Source organism: Monodon monoceros, unplaced genomic scaffold (assembly GCF_005190385.1).
Source record: "Monodon monoceros isolate NGI ecotype Baffin Bay Population unplaced genomic scaffold, NGI_Narwhal_1 Super_Scaffold_21, whole genome shotgun sequence".
NCBI classification, from domain to species: Eukaryota; Metazoa; Chordata; class Mammalia; order Artiodactyla; family Monodontidae; genus Monodon; species Monodon monoceros.
The window spans coordinates 141,472,028-141,485,251 of record NW_021703778.1 but is presented as its reverse complement, the minus strand read 5'-3'; the positions used below and the strand labels follow the sequence as shown (position 1 = coordinate 141,485,251).

Genomic DNA, 13,224 nt, shown 5'->3' with positions numbered 1-13,224 from the left:
ACCAGTTCTCTGTGCCCATGTTGCTCTCCTGAGTGGAACCCCGAAGGATAGCCCGAGAGGGCCACTGTTTCAAGAGAAATCCATGAGCGCACATGGAGGCAAGGGCGCTCGCCAGTCCCACTTTCCGTACACTTTCCCCTTTGGCCTTTTATTAAACCTCTTGTGGCTTAGTTTTCTCATCTGTAAAACGGGGAAAATAATAGCACCTGCCTTGTAATGTTGTTTTGAAGATTGAGTTACAGGGGGTAAAGCCCTCAGAGGAGGGTCTAGCAAGAGCAAGTACTCAACAGATGTTAGATACTGCCGTTATTATTATGATTATTATTAATGGCGTATGTGCTTGTCTTCTCCAGACTAGAGTCTCAACCAGGGGTGATTTTGGGTTGTCACAACTTGAGGTGGAGGATGTTACCTGCATTTAGTGGGTAGGGCCCAGGAATGCTGCTAACCATCCTATCTATGATGCATAAGACAGGCCCCAAACCCTTAACAAAGAAGTAACTAACCCAAAATATCAATGGTATTGAGGTTGAGAAACCCTGCTCAGACATTTGAGTGTGTGACTCTTGGTCTAACTGAACTCTTCAAACACATCTCTAACCCAACTTTTCAAGGGCTGCCTTGGGCTCTCGAAGAATCAGCATTATAAGGGACCTACTTAGCTCAGCCCCCAGGGGGAGCTTGAATCCTCTCCCAGCACCCTCACCAAACACATGCCTTTGGTGGGTAATGCACTGTATACCCAGTGTTTGGTCTGTTCTTTATTACATTGAACTCTAGTCTTCCCTGCAGCTTCCTATCCTTGATCCTAATAATAGTAGCTACCATTTATTGAGCCTTATGTGTGGGTGATTGTACTTAGCACTTGCCATGTGTTGCTGCACTGATCCACACCACCCTTCGAGGCAGGTTCTATTATTATACCCATTTTACAGATGTGGAGATTGAGGGTTGGAGAAGTGACATCACTTGCCCAAGTTTACTCAGGGCCAGAGATGGGATTAGATCCAGGTGAGTCTTGCTCTAGAATCCACGTTCCTCACCGTTACTGCCTGCCTTGTTCTGCCCGGGGCTGCACTCAACAAGTTTATTCGCTTGTCCATGGGAGGGTCTTTCAGATACTTAGGATGAGTCCCTGAGTCCGCTCTTCTCTCTTCCTGGGCAAAGAGCCCCAGTTCCCAGAATTCTCCTCAAAGACATGTTTCTGATCTGCTTACCATCCAGAACGATCTCCCACCTCTGGACAACCAGCTACCTGCCTCGGGGCTATGCTCCCTTTGCCTCTCTCCATCACGCTGCCTCCAGAGAAGCTGCCCATCCCATGCCAGCTGATGGTCCATCAACTCAAGACTCTCTGTGCCAGTGCTGACCGGAGTCACCCAGTTTCCCTCTGGGTGGTGTTTTCACTTCACAGTGACCTGTTTTTCAGTGACATGCCACAAGATTCAGCCCACCTGTCTACCCTTGGTTCTGCTGTTCCCTTCCAGCACCCCACGCACACCTGCACCTGAAATCCACGTCATCCTGGTGGAGCAGAAAAGTATACGGGACTGGGAGTAAGGAGGCCAGGTTGTGAACATATCCAGCTCTGTGGCCTGGGAAAAGTCACTCACCCTCTCTGGTCCATGTGTCCTCAGTTGTAAAGGGAGGGTTTTGGCTCAGGTGTGCCAAGCATCTCTTCCAGCTCTAACATTCTTTGATGACATGTGTTGGACAGCATGAACTTGTAATAGTTATCTCTAATTATTGTGGTACCAGTAATGATAGGTAATTATGGAGCAGTCACTGTGTTCCAGACCTTCTTTTCCGTGTTTTAAGTGGGTTATCTTATTGAATTCTCCACCAACCCCATGCTGTCATTACCCCACTTTACAGACTAGTGCCTTGAGGCAGAGCCATGTTGACTCACTTGCCCAAGGTTACCACCTGGCTAGAAGCTGATGGACTGGGGTTTGCCTTGTCTTCTTCAGAGTGATTGAATCCTTCCAGGCTTTTGGATTCTTGCTCTGTGGAGTGATTTTTATTTTTAAATTAAAGAAGTAAAAAAAAAGATTTTGGCCACACCTTGCGGCTTGTGGGATCTTAGTTCCCCAACCAGGGATTGAACTCGTGCCCTTAGCAGTGAAAGCACGGAGTCCTAACCACTGGACTGCCAGGGAATTCCCTCTGTGGAGTGATCTTAAGCAAGTCCTGTGATCTTCCTGTGCTCAGCATCTTGTGTTTTAACCACTCCCTCCTCCCACCAAGGTCAAGACTCTGAATGCCACTTGACTTCAAAAGCTCAGCACCTGCGTCATGCTTATGGGGTAATCCTCTGTACCCCAGATCCCAGCTGAGTGATTATTCAGACACCTTTTAGAATCTAAAATTTAGATAATAATGATGACGGTAGTGACTACTTCTTACACACTTAATGTATTTCAAACACATTAATATTATATTATCATTATTAATATAAATTAACAATATTAATATGTTAACATTATCATTTTTCCTAGTTTTTTCGGTTGTGGTAAAATACACTATATTATTATTTAATCTTCATTGCAGTCCTGCCTGGAAGGTGCTGTTGTCTCTAGTTTACAGTGTGAGAACTGAGGCTCAAAGAGGCCTGTGTGGCTGAAGTCGCATTCTAGTGCATATGAGCTGGGGAGCAGGGAGAACATGTTCTCAAAAGCCACTTGCCTTCTCAGCACATTTTAAAGGAAATATAGGGAATTCCCTGGTGGTCCAGTGGTTAGGATTCGGCGCTTCCAGTGCCTGGGGCCTGGGTTTGATCCCTGGTTGGGGAACTAAGATCCTGTAAGCCACTTGCGGCAGCCAAAAAAAAAGGAAATATATGGATACGATACTTGTTAAAGATATAATAGAAAGCCCTTAGAGGATTCTGTGTGAAAGCGGGACTGTGAGACCCACAGAGAAGGTAGACAAAGATGCTTCTCTCTCCATCAACTCCATGGACCTTGGCCCAGCTCAAGTGTCCTGTACCCCCTCACCCCCTGTTGGGTTGGAGCCTGGCCTGGCCCATTTGTAACCTTGGGCTACAGTACTGGATAGTTAAACTGTGTCTCCTTAAAATCACCTTTATGCCAGATTAAACATGGGTAGATGCTTCAAGGTCAGTGAGAAGTTGAACAGGAGTCTGGGTTCTCTGCCAGCCCCTCCCTCTCTGTCCAGGGCCTTCCGAGGCTGTGCAGTGGGGCTGGAGGTAGGTGAAGTGCGGAGAGAGGCTGCTGAGAAGAGAGCTAAGCTAGCCCTCACTGTAGCTCTGGGAGCATTTCCAGCATGGTGCCCAGGCCCTTTTTCCTGAGACCTGTCTGCACACCCGAGCTCATTCTGCAAGAGTGGGTCCACGGAAGGACCATCAGTTCCTCCTATCTCCTTAGGCAGTGAGCCACAGCAAGGATCCCCTGACGGGGCTCTTGGGGCAAGCGGAAGGTCGGATAGGGCAGGGCCTGGTTGGGAGTGAGGCAACAAGATGCCACCTGCCCTTTATTTGAATGAGGCTGGACCGTAACCCTGCTGGGGTAGCACTGCCCACCATGCTGGGGCATCTGGGCTGGAGGCCATGGGGCCAGGGTCTCTAGCCATGGGCATCCCTTGTGGCTGTTCGCTTTTCCTCCTGCTAAGGGGCAGGTATCCCCCCCTGTCATAATGTGGGAGCTCAGGCTTCAAGTCTAGGGCCTGCCTGTGCCGGAGGAGAGAGCGTGGCTGTGCGGTGTACGTGGAGGACCTCGCTCCTGACCCTGCTGTCTCCCCTCTCAGGCCCCGTCAGCCTCCTCTGCTGGGGATCCACAAGGCCATGGTCAAAGTCACAGGCTTTCTGCCCCCATACCGCAACTCGAGCCCCCTCCGCATAACACATCAGCACCTGTTCAAAGAAGAAGAGTCCCCAGACACAAGCTGTCATCTTGGGAACAAAGCGCAGCATGTGCCGGGGTGGAACCCAGGATGGAGTTTAGTGGCTGGAGGCTGGGAGAAGGGTGTGGGCTGGGAGCATGGGGGGCCGAGTCCTCTGAGCCCCTTCCCCCGGAGCTTCCAGGGGAGCTAGCTTTTCTCCTCCCTTCTACCATTTATGGAGCTCGTGTTACGTGGTAGGCACTTTATAAATATTTTCTAGTTAATCCGCCTGACTTTTATAGCGTGCTGTTACTATCCCTGTTTTGCTGCTAAGGGACCCGAGGTTTAGGGAGGTGAGTCGGCAGGTCTCACCTGCAGACTGGTAAAGAGTGGGTCTGAGCGCTGAACCGGATCTGGTGTCCCCCCAAGTGCATGTTCTTAATCACTGAGTTACCCTTTCCTCCATGACCTGAGCTTCGAGCTGCTTGCTGGGGAGGTGGCAGAGGCCCCTTCATAGCAGCCACCTGTAGGGGCCGGGAAGGGGGCTTGGGGTTTTAACCAAGTGCAGCCCCTGAGGCCTCAGAGGCAGGGCTTTGGGGAGTCTGAGCGAACACAGGTGCGTGTCAGCCTCCAGGGCTCTGGGACTGGCTTCTCCAGGAAATGGGGCTGGCTGCTTTCAACAGCACTTTTCCTCTTGCAAAAGTGGTACCTTTTTACCCACGTGGCCTCTTCCTCCTTTCTCTCACCCCATCCCCTCTCCATGACTGGGTGGTAAACAGTGAGATTTCACAGCCCCTCCAGCTGCGGGGGTCTGGGGATTCCCACCAGGACCCCGGCCCCACTGGACCTGAAAACTATCCCTTTGAGCTGCTGGGGTGACCCACTTCCTGCCAAGTCAGCAGAAAACCCCAGGCAGAAGCTGAGTGTGGGCCTGGGAGGGAGATGAGAGTCACGTGCTGTGGAAATGCAAGATGGTGGTAAATGACCACCCCCCTCCATCAACGTACAGTGTGATGACACCCGGGCAGAAGTGCATATACAGGCACGTGACAGCTGGGAGAGAATAAGGAACTACAAACAAATTCATATTTATTTTAAAGATTTAAAAATTCTTTAATAAAAAAATTTTACATCAAAAAATTGACAGCACGGTGAAAATAAAAACTAAGTAGCCTCTCATCCCCTGCTAGGTTTGCAATGCCAACACGAGAGGAAGGGGACCTGGTAGATACTCTTTCTTGCCCTGCTTCATCCCCTTTCCTCTGAGCTGTCTTCCTCTTCCAGAGGGTCTCTGAGAGCGCTGTTTGGCCCATCACCCCCCTGCACTGATACCATCCGGGTGTGGTTGGATCTTCCAGGACCCTCCCACTTTGCATCCGTTCTCACTTTTACATCCACTAGAATGTCCGTTGCACAGGGCAAGGAATTGTGTTATTTTGTTCACTGCTGCATCTATGACTCTGTGCCCCGAGACTTTAGGGTGAGTCCAGGTGTGAAGCTGACCGGTGGCCACCATGCAGTGGGATACGGGCAATGATAAAGAGGGGTTGCAGGGTGCCGTGGGCTCACACATCAGCCCAATGTGGCGGGTGGCTATCAGGAAAGCTTTCTGGAGGAGGTGATATCTTAGCCCAGTCTTAGAAGAAGAGTGTGAGTTAGCCAAGCATGACATAAAGGACACTCCAGGCTGAGGAATCAGTGTATGTCCCCTGCCCACCCCCAAGCTGTGTGCCAGGCTTACGAAAGCTTTGGGACAGCACACGCACATCCCTCTTGTCTATCGTGGATGTGGGCTGGCCTACAGAGTGGAGCTGTTTGCAGGGAGAGAGAAGTACCCTGTGTTGCTGAGTTTCTAGTGAGATATGATTTAAGAATGAAGCCCAGTGTTGGAGGGGTGTCATAGTGCGGCCCCCTGTCCCCACCTCGTGCGGGATGCTGTCTCGCCTTCTTGCCCACAGGCTCGTCAACTGTTGGTTTATAAGCCTACACGGCCATTTCTTCTCCCCAGTACTCACTGCTGTGGCACTGCCCCCTTCTCCTGCCCATTTATTGCCACTTCACTTTGGAGTTCCCCAGGGCAAGAGGACGTGTTGGTCGGGTCATGAGTCTGGTGACCTTTCCGAAGAGGGGGAGTATTTCCAGGGTGGTTGCTGCTGTTTTGAGAAATAACACTGTCACCATTGCCACTTTGCAGGACAGGTGGGGAGAGAGCTGGCTGGCCCTGCTGTGGGGGACTGAAGGTTGGCTTTTGAGCCCCCATGTAGTTGAGAGTACCATTTGGTGCAGAGGAGTCTTGAGTTGCCAAGGAATAGATTGGATCTAAAGTAAGAGAGCTCTTCTCTCTGTTTGTGACAGCTGGGGAGAGACACTTGCCCAAGTTGTGTTTGGATGGGCGAGCGAAATGGAAGTGCATGCTGTTTATTTCTCATGTTTGTTGAGTCACCCTGTTCCTTGTGTGAGCCACCAGAGGGTGCTGTTGGCGCAGGATAGCTTGGCCCGCCTGATGGTCGGCTTAATACACAAGCTTCAAGGTTGCTGCTCTCTCCCCACAGATCAGAAAATTACAGCGCTGATGGTCTTTCATTTAGTCTTCTGACAGTCCCTTTTTGAAATTCTTGCTCTTACTTTTGCACTAAGATGCCTTCACCTCCCACCCCAAATACACACACATACACCATGGGGGTACTTACTTCTCTCTCTTTATTCTGACACTGCCCCTCTGAACTCTGTCCTCAACAAAACTGAATAATTTTCCTTTAGCTAGCTGCCAAATGGACAAGGATTTAATAAACTTATTTACCGTAAGGTGTTAATGAGGCTTAATACTTTACCCCTGGGGTACTCGACCTTGTAACTGTGAAGATCGAAACTAAGCCTTATAATCTAAAAGGTGAACTGCTAAGAATGGAATTGTGCCACTTCTCAGTGTGGGTGGGGATGATGTTTTGGGAAGAAGGTTGGGAGGGGAGCTGTTAAAGGAAGGTGCCCACCCATGCCACTGGCCCTGCAGGGCGGCCCCTCAGCTGTTGCCCTGCGATGAGGTGAAGGAGACTGCAGGACAGCCACGCTGAGAGGTTTTATGGGCTCTGCTGCGTGGGTTCCTCACCCTTTATGGTTAGATGTCTTGACCAACAAGGATGACACCACCAGCCTGCCCAACACCTTATACAGAACAACTGGAAAAAGGGCGTGAGACAGACGGGTCCTTAGGGCCTCAGAGACCATGTGGCCTGTGGGAGAGACTGACCACTTGCTCTTCTTTCCTTTGCGCAGACGTTTACAGCATGGTGCAACTCCCACCTCCGGAAGGCAGGGACGCAGATCGAGAACATCGAGGAGGACTTCCGGGATGGCCTGAAGCTAATGCTACTGCTGGAGGTCATCTCAGGTGAGCTGGACCACTGGCCTTGGGAGAGCCAGAGCAGAGGTGCGGTGATGCCAGATGGGTGGGGCCTCCGTGGCCCAGGATCAGGCACTGCCCACTGGGTTCTGCCACTTTGGGAATGCTGCCCTGACACCTCTGCGTCTGCTCTGTCCTTGGTTATGGCTAGCTTTGGGTGTCTTGAAAAACGTTGGGGGTGACGTGTGAATTCAGACAAGGAGACTGAGTTTGGTCCTGGCCCTGCTGCCGACTACCTGTGTGCCCTCGGACAAGTCACCGCCTTTCTGCCTCAGCATCCTCATTTGCATAAAGAGGGGTTTGAAGGATGGTCTCTGAGGTCTCTTCTCCAAATGCTAGGACTCTGTGGTCAAGAAAGCAGCCATGGCTGACCATCTCCAAACACTGGCTCCACTGCTACCTATATCCAGGTGATTCCAGTCCCTTATCCAGCCCCCAGCTTGGAATTTGGGTGTCCAGATATCTGGAGGGACAGCTCCTCTCCAATGCATATCTCCTCTTTCTTATGAATACCTTTCCTCCACCATCCCTTAAAGGTTGGAGGTCCCGAGATTCTAGCCTTGGCTTATGCACTGGAGGATCTTGGCTGCTTTCTTCATTTTACCTTCCACCTTGCCGCCAGTCCTAGGCTAGTCTCAGTCCAGCCTTCTCCCTGGAGCCTCCTTTTAAATACTGAATCGCACTGGGCATCTTCCCCCACATGTGCCCCAGGGTTCAATGCCTTTGCTCTTTGGCTTTCAAGTTTCATTCTTTCTGTTTCCTTCTATTATCCTTCTTTTACCTCTGCTACCTCACGGTGTCAGTGCGCCTGCGTCAGCTGTCACCTAGATAATGCCCGGAGGCCTTTGACCCCTCCTCCCAGCTTCTCCCTTCCCACCGCCCTCCGTTACCCACACGCAGCCAGAGGGTCCATCCAACGGCCCAAATATGGTCGCGCTGTTCCCTGCTTGAAACTTTTCATTGCCTCTCTGGGGCTTTGCGCCTGCAGCCCACATTCCTTAGCATAGCTAGCAGGATCCTTCATGAGCTGGCACCTGCTTTGTTTTCAACGAACTATTCCCAAAAATGTGTCAGACTTCAGACCCTCTGCCACATTGGGGGCACACGCAGTCCTCCCCAGATGGCATGCTCTCTGTTTTCTGTGCTTTTGCACAAGCTCCGACTGCCTTCCCCCACTCCCCAATACTTGAAAATATTTTCATTGCAGGTGAAATCTGTGGGGTGGGGTGGGGCGTGTGTGTGTGTGGTAAGATATACGTAACATAAAATTTACCATTTTGATCGTTTTAAAATGTACACAGAGGCATTAAGTACATTTACATTGCTGTGCAACCATCACCACCATCCGTCTCCAGACTTTTTCAGCATTCCACACTGTGGCTCCATACCATTCAATGCCAACTCCCCATTCCCTTCTCCCGGCCGCAGCCCCTGCCCACCACCATTCTGCTTTCTGTCTCTGTGAACTTGATTCACAGATTCTGTTCTAGGTTCCTCGTATTAGTGGAATCATAGTATTTGTCCTTTTGTGACTGGCTTATTTCATTTAGCATAATGTCCTCATAGTTCCTCCATGAAGTAGCATGTATGAGAATTTCCTTCCTTTTTAAGGCCAAATAATATTCCATCGTGTATATATATCCCACATTTTGTTTATTCAGTCATCTGTCAATTCACACCTGAGTCGTTTCCACCTTTTGGCTATTGTGAATAATGCCGCTAAGAACATGGTGTACAGATATCTGTTCAAGTCTGTGCTTTCAGTTCTCTTGCGTATGTACCCAGAAGTGGGATTGCTGGGTCCTAGAGTAATACTATATTTAATTTTTTTAGGAACTGCCATATGTTTTCCTCTGCTTTTTAGAGTGTCTTTCCCGACCTCTCTTCCAACATTTCTTAGTTTAAACAAACCTGGCATTGTTCTTTTTCATTCTTCAAAACTCAGCTTAGGCGTTTCCTCCAGGAAGGCTTCCCTGACTACCACCGCCCCCCACCCCCCACCTCCACTCGTGCTTTGAGTGGCTGCCCTCCTCTGGGCTCCTAGAACAGGCTGTTGATTCCTCTAGTGTGTCATTTGCCATGCAGCAGGATCATTTTTGGCTCATGTGTTTTCTCCCCACTGCGCACTGAGCCCCTTAGGGTGGGGACAGTCTCATCTGTATCCCAAGTGCTTAGACCTGTACTTGGCACGTAGGTGATGCTCAACAAATATTAGAGTGACTGACTGCCCGCTGGGCTTTTCCGCATACCCACCAGGTGCTCTCACTGAACGGGCCGGCCTGTGCACATCTGTGGGGTGGGGAGAGACTGAGTCACCGAGATGTTGCCTTTTCCTCCTTGAGCGTTTCTGGAGATGGGTAGGATAACAGGAGAAAGGAAGAGGGTGCTCCCTGCAGAGGTCCTCTGGGTGTGGTCCCTGGACCACCCAGCAGAATCAGCAGGACTGCTTGGCCACATGCAGGTTCCTAGCCCACACCCCAGACCTCCTAAATCAGAAACTCGGGAAGCAGGGGAAGGGGACTGGACGTCTGCAGTTAGCAGGTCCTCCTGGTGGTTCTGTGCTGATTGAAGTCCCAGAACCACTATCCTTACTGCCTCCACTGTCTTGGAGAAGCCCCGTTCCAGCCAGTGTACGTGGCTGGTGGGCTGGCTGGCGAACTCAGGCTTAGCAGGACCTAAGGGCTGGGGCTCTAGCGGGAGCAGCCTTCTGGGGGCACGAGGTGCTGCCTCCATCCATCCTATCGGAGGGGAGCCCTGCGGCATCTCATCTGCTCAGGAGGGCGGTAGGGTTCCTTGCCAGAGAGGGGGGCAATGGCCACAGCCTTGGGAAAGCCGTGAGCGGAAAGTCTTGATTTAATAATAAAAACCCAGCTGTGCTTCCCTGGGAGCTGCTCGGCCAAATGACATCTGTGGCAGGAATTCTGTTCTCTAGAAGCTGGGGGGGCCCCCTGGGGAGTTGGGAGGCCCCCCGGAGAAATGCCGCTCTGACAGGGTGGGCATGGCCCAGCATCAGGGCCACCCTGCCCCTCGAGATCTCTCAGCCAGACTGTCGATGTGCTCGGAAGGGAGGGGGGCGGGCACTGCTGGGCTGGGCTGGAGACCGTGGCAGGTGCAAGGGTCCTGAATTTCAGGTCCTAGGATGGTGGTTCTCAGCCTTTTAGGGTCCCTGACCTCTTAGAGACTCTGAACGCTGTGCGCCCCTTCCCCAGATATGGGCACACATGTTGTACATACGCATTTTTCAGATGGTTTCAGGAGGTCCCTGGACACCCCTGGTCTATGCTCTTAACAGGGTGTTTGGAGAACCTGCTCCTCAACACCTGTTTCCCGGCAGCTTCTGACCGAAAAGCCTGAGCAGCAGGGGCTCCCCTGTGGAAGCTGGAGGGGTGGGGTGGGGTGGGGGAGTGGCTGTGGAGTGACGGTGGGGGATTGACTCAGAGCTGAGCCGAGGGTACCCCTGGGAGGCAGTAACTGGACAAGAGCAGCTGTGCTCAAATGAGAGAGGGCTCTGGCAGAGCACAGGGAACTCTTCCAGAATACTCTAGAGCGACCCAAACACTCCCCCAGGCCAAAACAATCTAGGCTAGGAGTTCGGGGCCTTTGCATATGCTGTTCCTTCTGCCTTGGTCACCATTCCCTGCAGTCTGGGCCTGGCTGCCTCCCACTCAGAGGCCTCCCCTGACCACCTCACAACTCTTTCGCCCTCCTGCCTGCCCTCCTCTGCGGTGTCTCTTTTAAAGCATTTATTTTAAGCATTTACCCTCTGGCTGCTTGTTCATTTGTGTGTTTCTCTGATGAAGATCTGTCTCTCCTCCTGGGCCATAAGTATATGAAGGCAGCAAACTGCTCTGTGCACCCCCGCATTCCCAGCACACAGCCAAGTCTTTGGCATGTGTTAGGGGCTTGATACAGGCTTGTTGAGTGGCTGCAAGCAGTTTAGACCCGAGAAGTCGGAGAACAGCATCTCACTTCCTGTCCCTCCCTCTCGTCTGTGTTCAGGTGAACGCTTGGCCAAGCCGGAGAGAGGCAAAATGAGGGTGCACAAGATCTCCAATGTCAACAAGGCCCTGGACTTCATAGCCAGCAAGGGGGTCAAGCTGGTGTCCATAGGAGCTGAAGGTGAGTAAGGCCTGCCCCTGGCTGCCCCCCGGAGTTGGATTCTCCCCACCCCACAACTTCCTGGTTCTTTTGGCCTTTTCCAGCCTGACTCCTAGACCCACTCTTATGTCCCACCCACTTCTAGACATCCCTGGGGGCATTTGGAAGTAGGGCTCCCAGCACCTCCATCTGGTCGACCCCGTGGATCCTTCATGTAAAAACAGCACTTTCCATCCAATCTCAGCACCTTGGCAACCCCTCCGCTGAATCCTGGCGCTGTGGGATATCCCTGTGTGGAATGCCACCTCCCTCTTCCACAGGCCAGGCTGCACTGCGCTGTCCCAAGCAGAGAGTTCTGTGGTCTGGGGAGAGTGTGCAGACACTGGCTGGGTGGAGGCAGCCCCTGCAGGATGGCTGCCTGCACGCCTTTAGGAACATTTTTAATATCATTTCCCTGCAGAGCAGCTTCTTGACTCTTTGCCCTTTACTTACTAAAAAATTGTTTCTACACCTGAAACTAACACAAGATTGTAAATCAACTTTACTTCAATTTAAAAAAATTGTTTAAAGCTCAGTCTGAACCATTATTGGCATGTTCTTAATGGTTAAAAGGAGGTTGCACAATTTCTTGTGTGCACTGTAATGGTTCTGAAGGATTTAGGGAGGCTCGTGAGGTGATGAGAATAAAATACCGTAACTAGGCCCCGTCAGGACTGTGTCCCGTGGATTCCGCAATGGATTGGGTATCCGCTGTGTGGTGCCAGAGATCAAAAGGTGAGGAAGACAGCATCTCCATCCATTCATTCCTTCACTGTAGATACAACCCTGGCTGTGCTGACTGATCACTTGCTCTGCAGAAGGTACTGTGCTGAAGCCCTTTGCACCAGTGATCGCATTTCACCCTCACCAGCCCTATGAGGTGGCTCTAATTATTATCCCCATTTTGCAAAAGGAAAATACATGCCTGACGAGATTAACTTGTCCCAAGTCCCATCATCAGTAAGTGGTAAAGCCAGAACTCAAATTCAGGTCTGAGTGACTCCAGAGAAATACCCCAGAGGGTGGCCTCTCCTCGCAGAGGTTGGAGGGTCTTGCTTCAGTAAATCCATAGGAGCTGATCTCTTCTCCGCTTGATGACTTTAAAGTCCTCCTCTTTTTTTTCTAGAAATTGAGGGATTTGATATATCAACCTCAAACTGAGAAATTTGAGCACGGCGGTTGGCAGACTACGGTCCATGGGGTCCAACCTGGCTGACCTGGGTTTTTGTAACTAGTGGAACACAGCCATACCCATTTGTTTACATATCATTGGCTGCTTTCCTGCTACAGGCGGAATTGAATAGTTGCGACAGAGACCATATGGCCTGCAAAGCCGAGAATATTTCCTATCAGGCCCTTTACAGGAAAAGCTTGCTGACCCCTGCCTTACCAGGGACTCAGGCTAGTACTTGAGGCCAGCACGGGTGGTGCCTTATGCATCCCATCCCCTCAGCTGTGAGGCAGAGATCACGTCTTCTACATCCTTGTGGCCCCAGCTCCTAGCAGCATGATGCACACAGTCAGTGCTCAGTAAACGTTCGAAGGGCTTGTGCGTAGCAGGATACGTCGCTTTGTGAGTGGGAAAGTAATCACTGCCTGTTAAGAAGAAAAGAATAGTTTGTTCTCTTAGGGAGGAACCAAGACTTGGCAGAATGGGCTTCCCTGGTGGCTCAGTGGTTGGGAGTCCGCCTGCTGATGCAGGGGACGCGGGTTCGTGCCCCGGTCCGGGAGGATCCCACATGCCGCGGAGCGGCTGGGCCCGTGAGCCGTGGCCGCTGAGCCTGCGCGTCTGGAGCCTGTGCTCCGCAACGGGAGAGGCCACAACAGTGAGAGGCCCGCGTACCGCA

At 51.5% G+C, this 13,224-nt stretch overlaps 1 protein-coding gene across 3 annotated transcripts in view; it reads left to right on the top strand.

Annotated features, from left to right (window-relative positions):
• Nucleotides 1–13,224, top strand: part of ACTN1 (actinin alpha 1) — a 96,160-nt gene that overhangs the window by 45,694 nt on the left and 37,242 nt on the right. For all 3 annotated transcript variants that reach the window (XM_029238793.1, XM_029238796.1, XM_029238794.1), the window contains exons 2-3: nucleotides 7,114–7,228; nucleotides 11,240–11,359. In XM_029238793.1, the coding sequence (XP_029094626.1) occupies nucleotides 7,114–7,228; nucleotides 11,240–11,359 (235 nt within the window). The remainder of the gene's footprint in view (nucleotides 1–7,113; nucleotides 7,229–11,239; nucleotides 11,360–13,224) is intronic.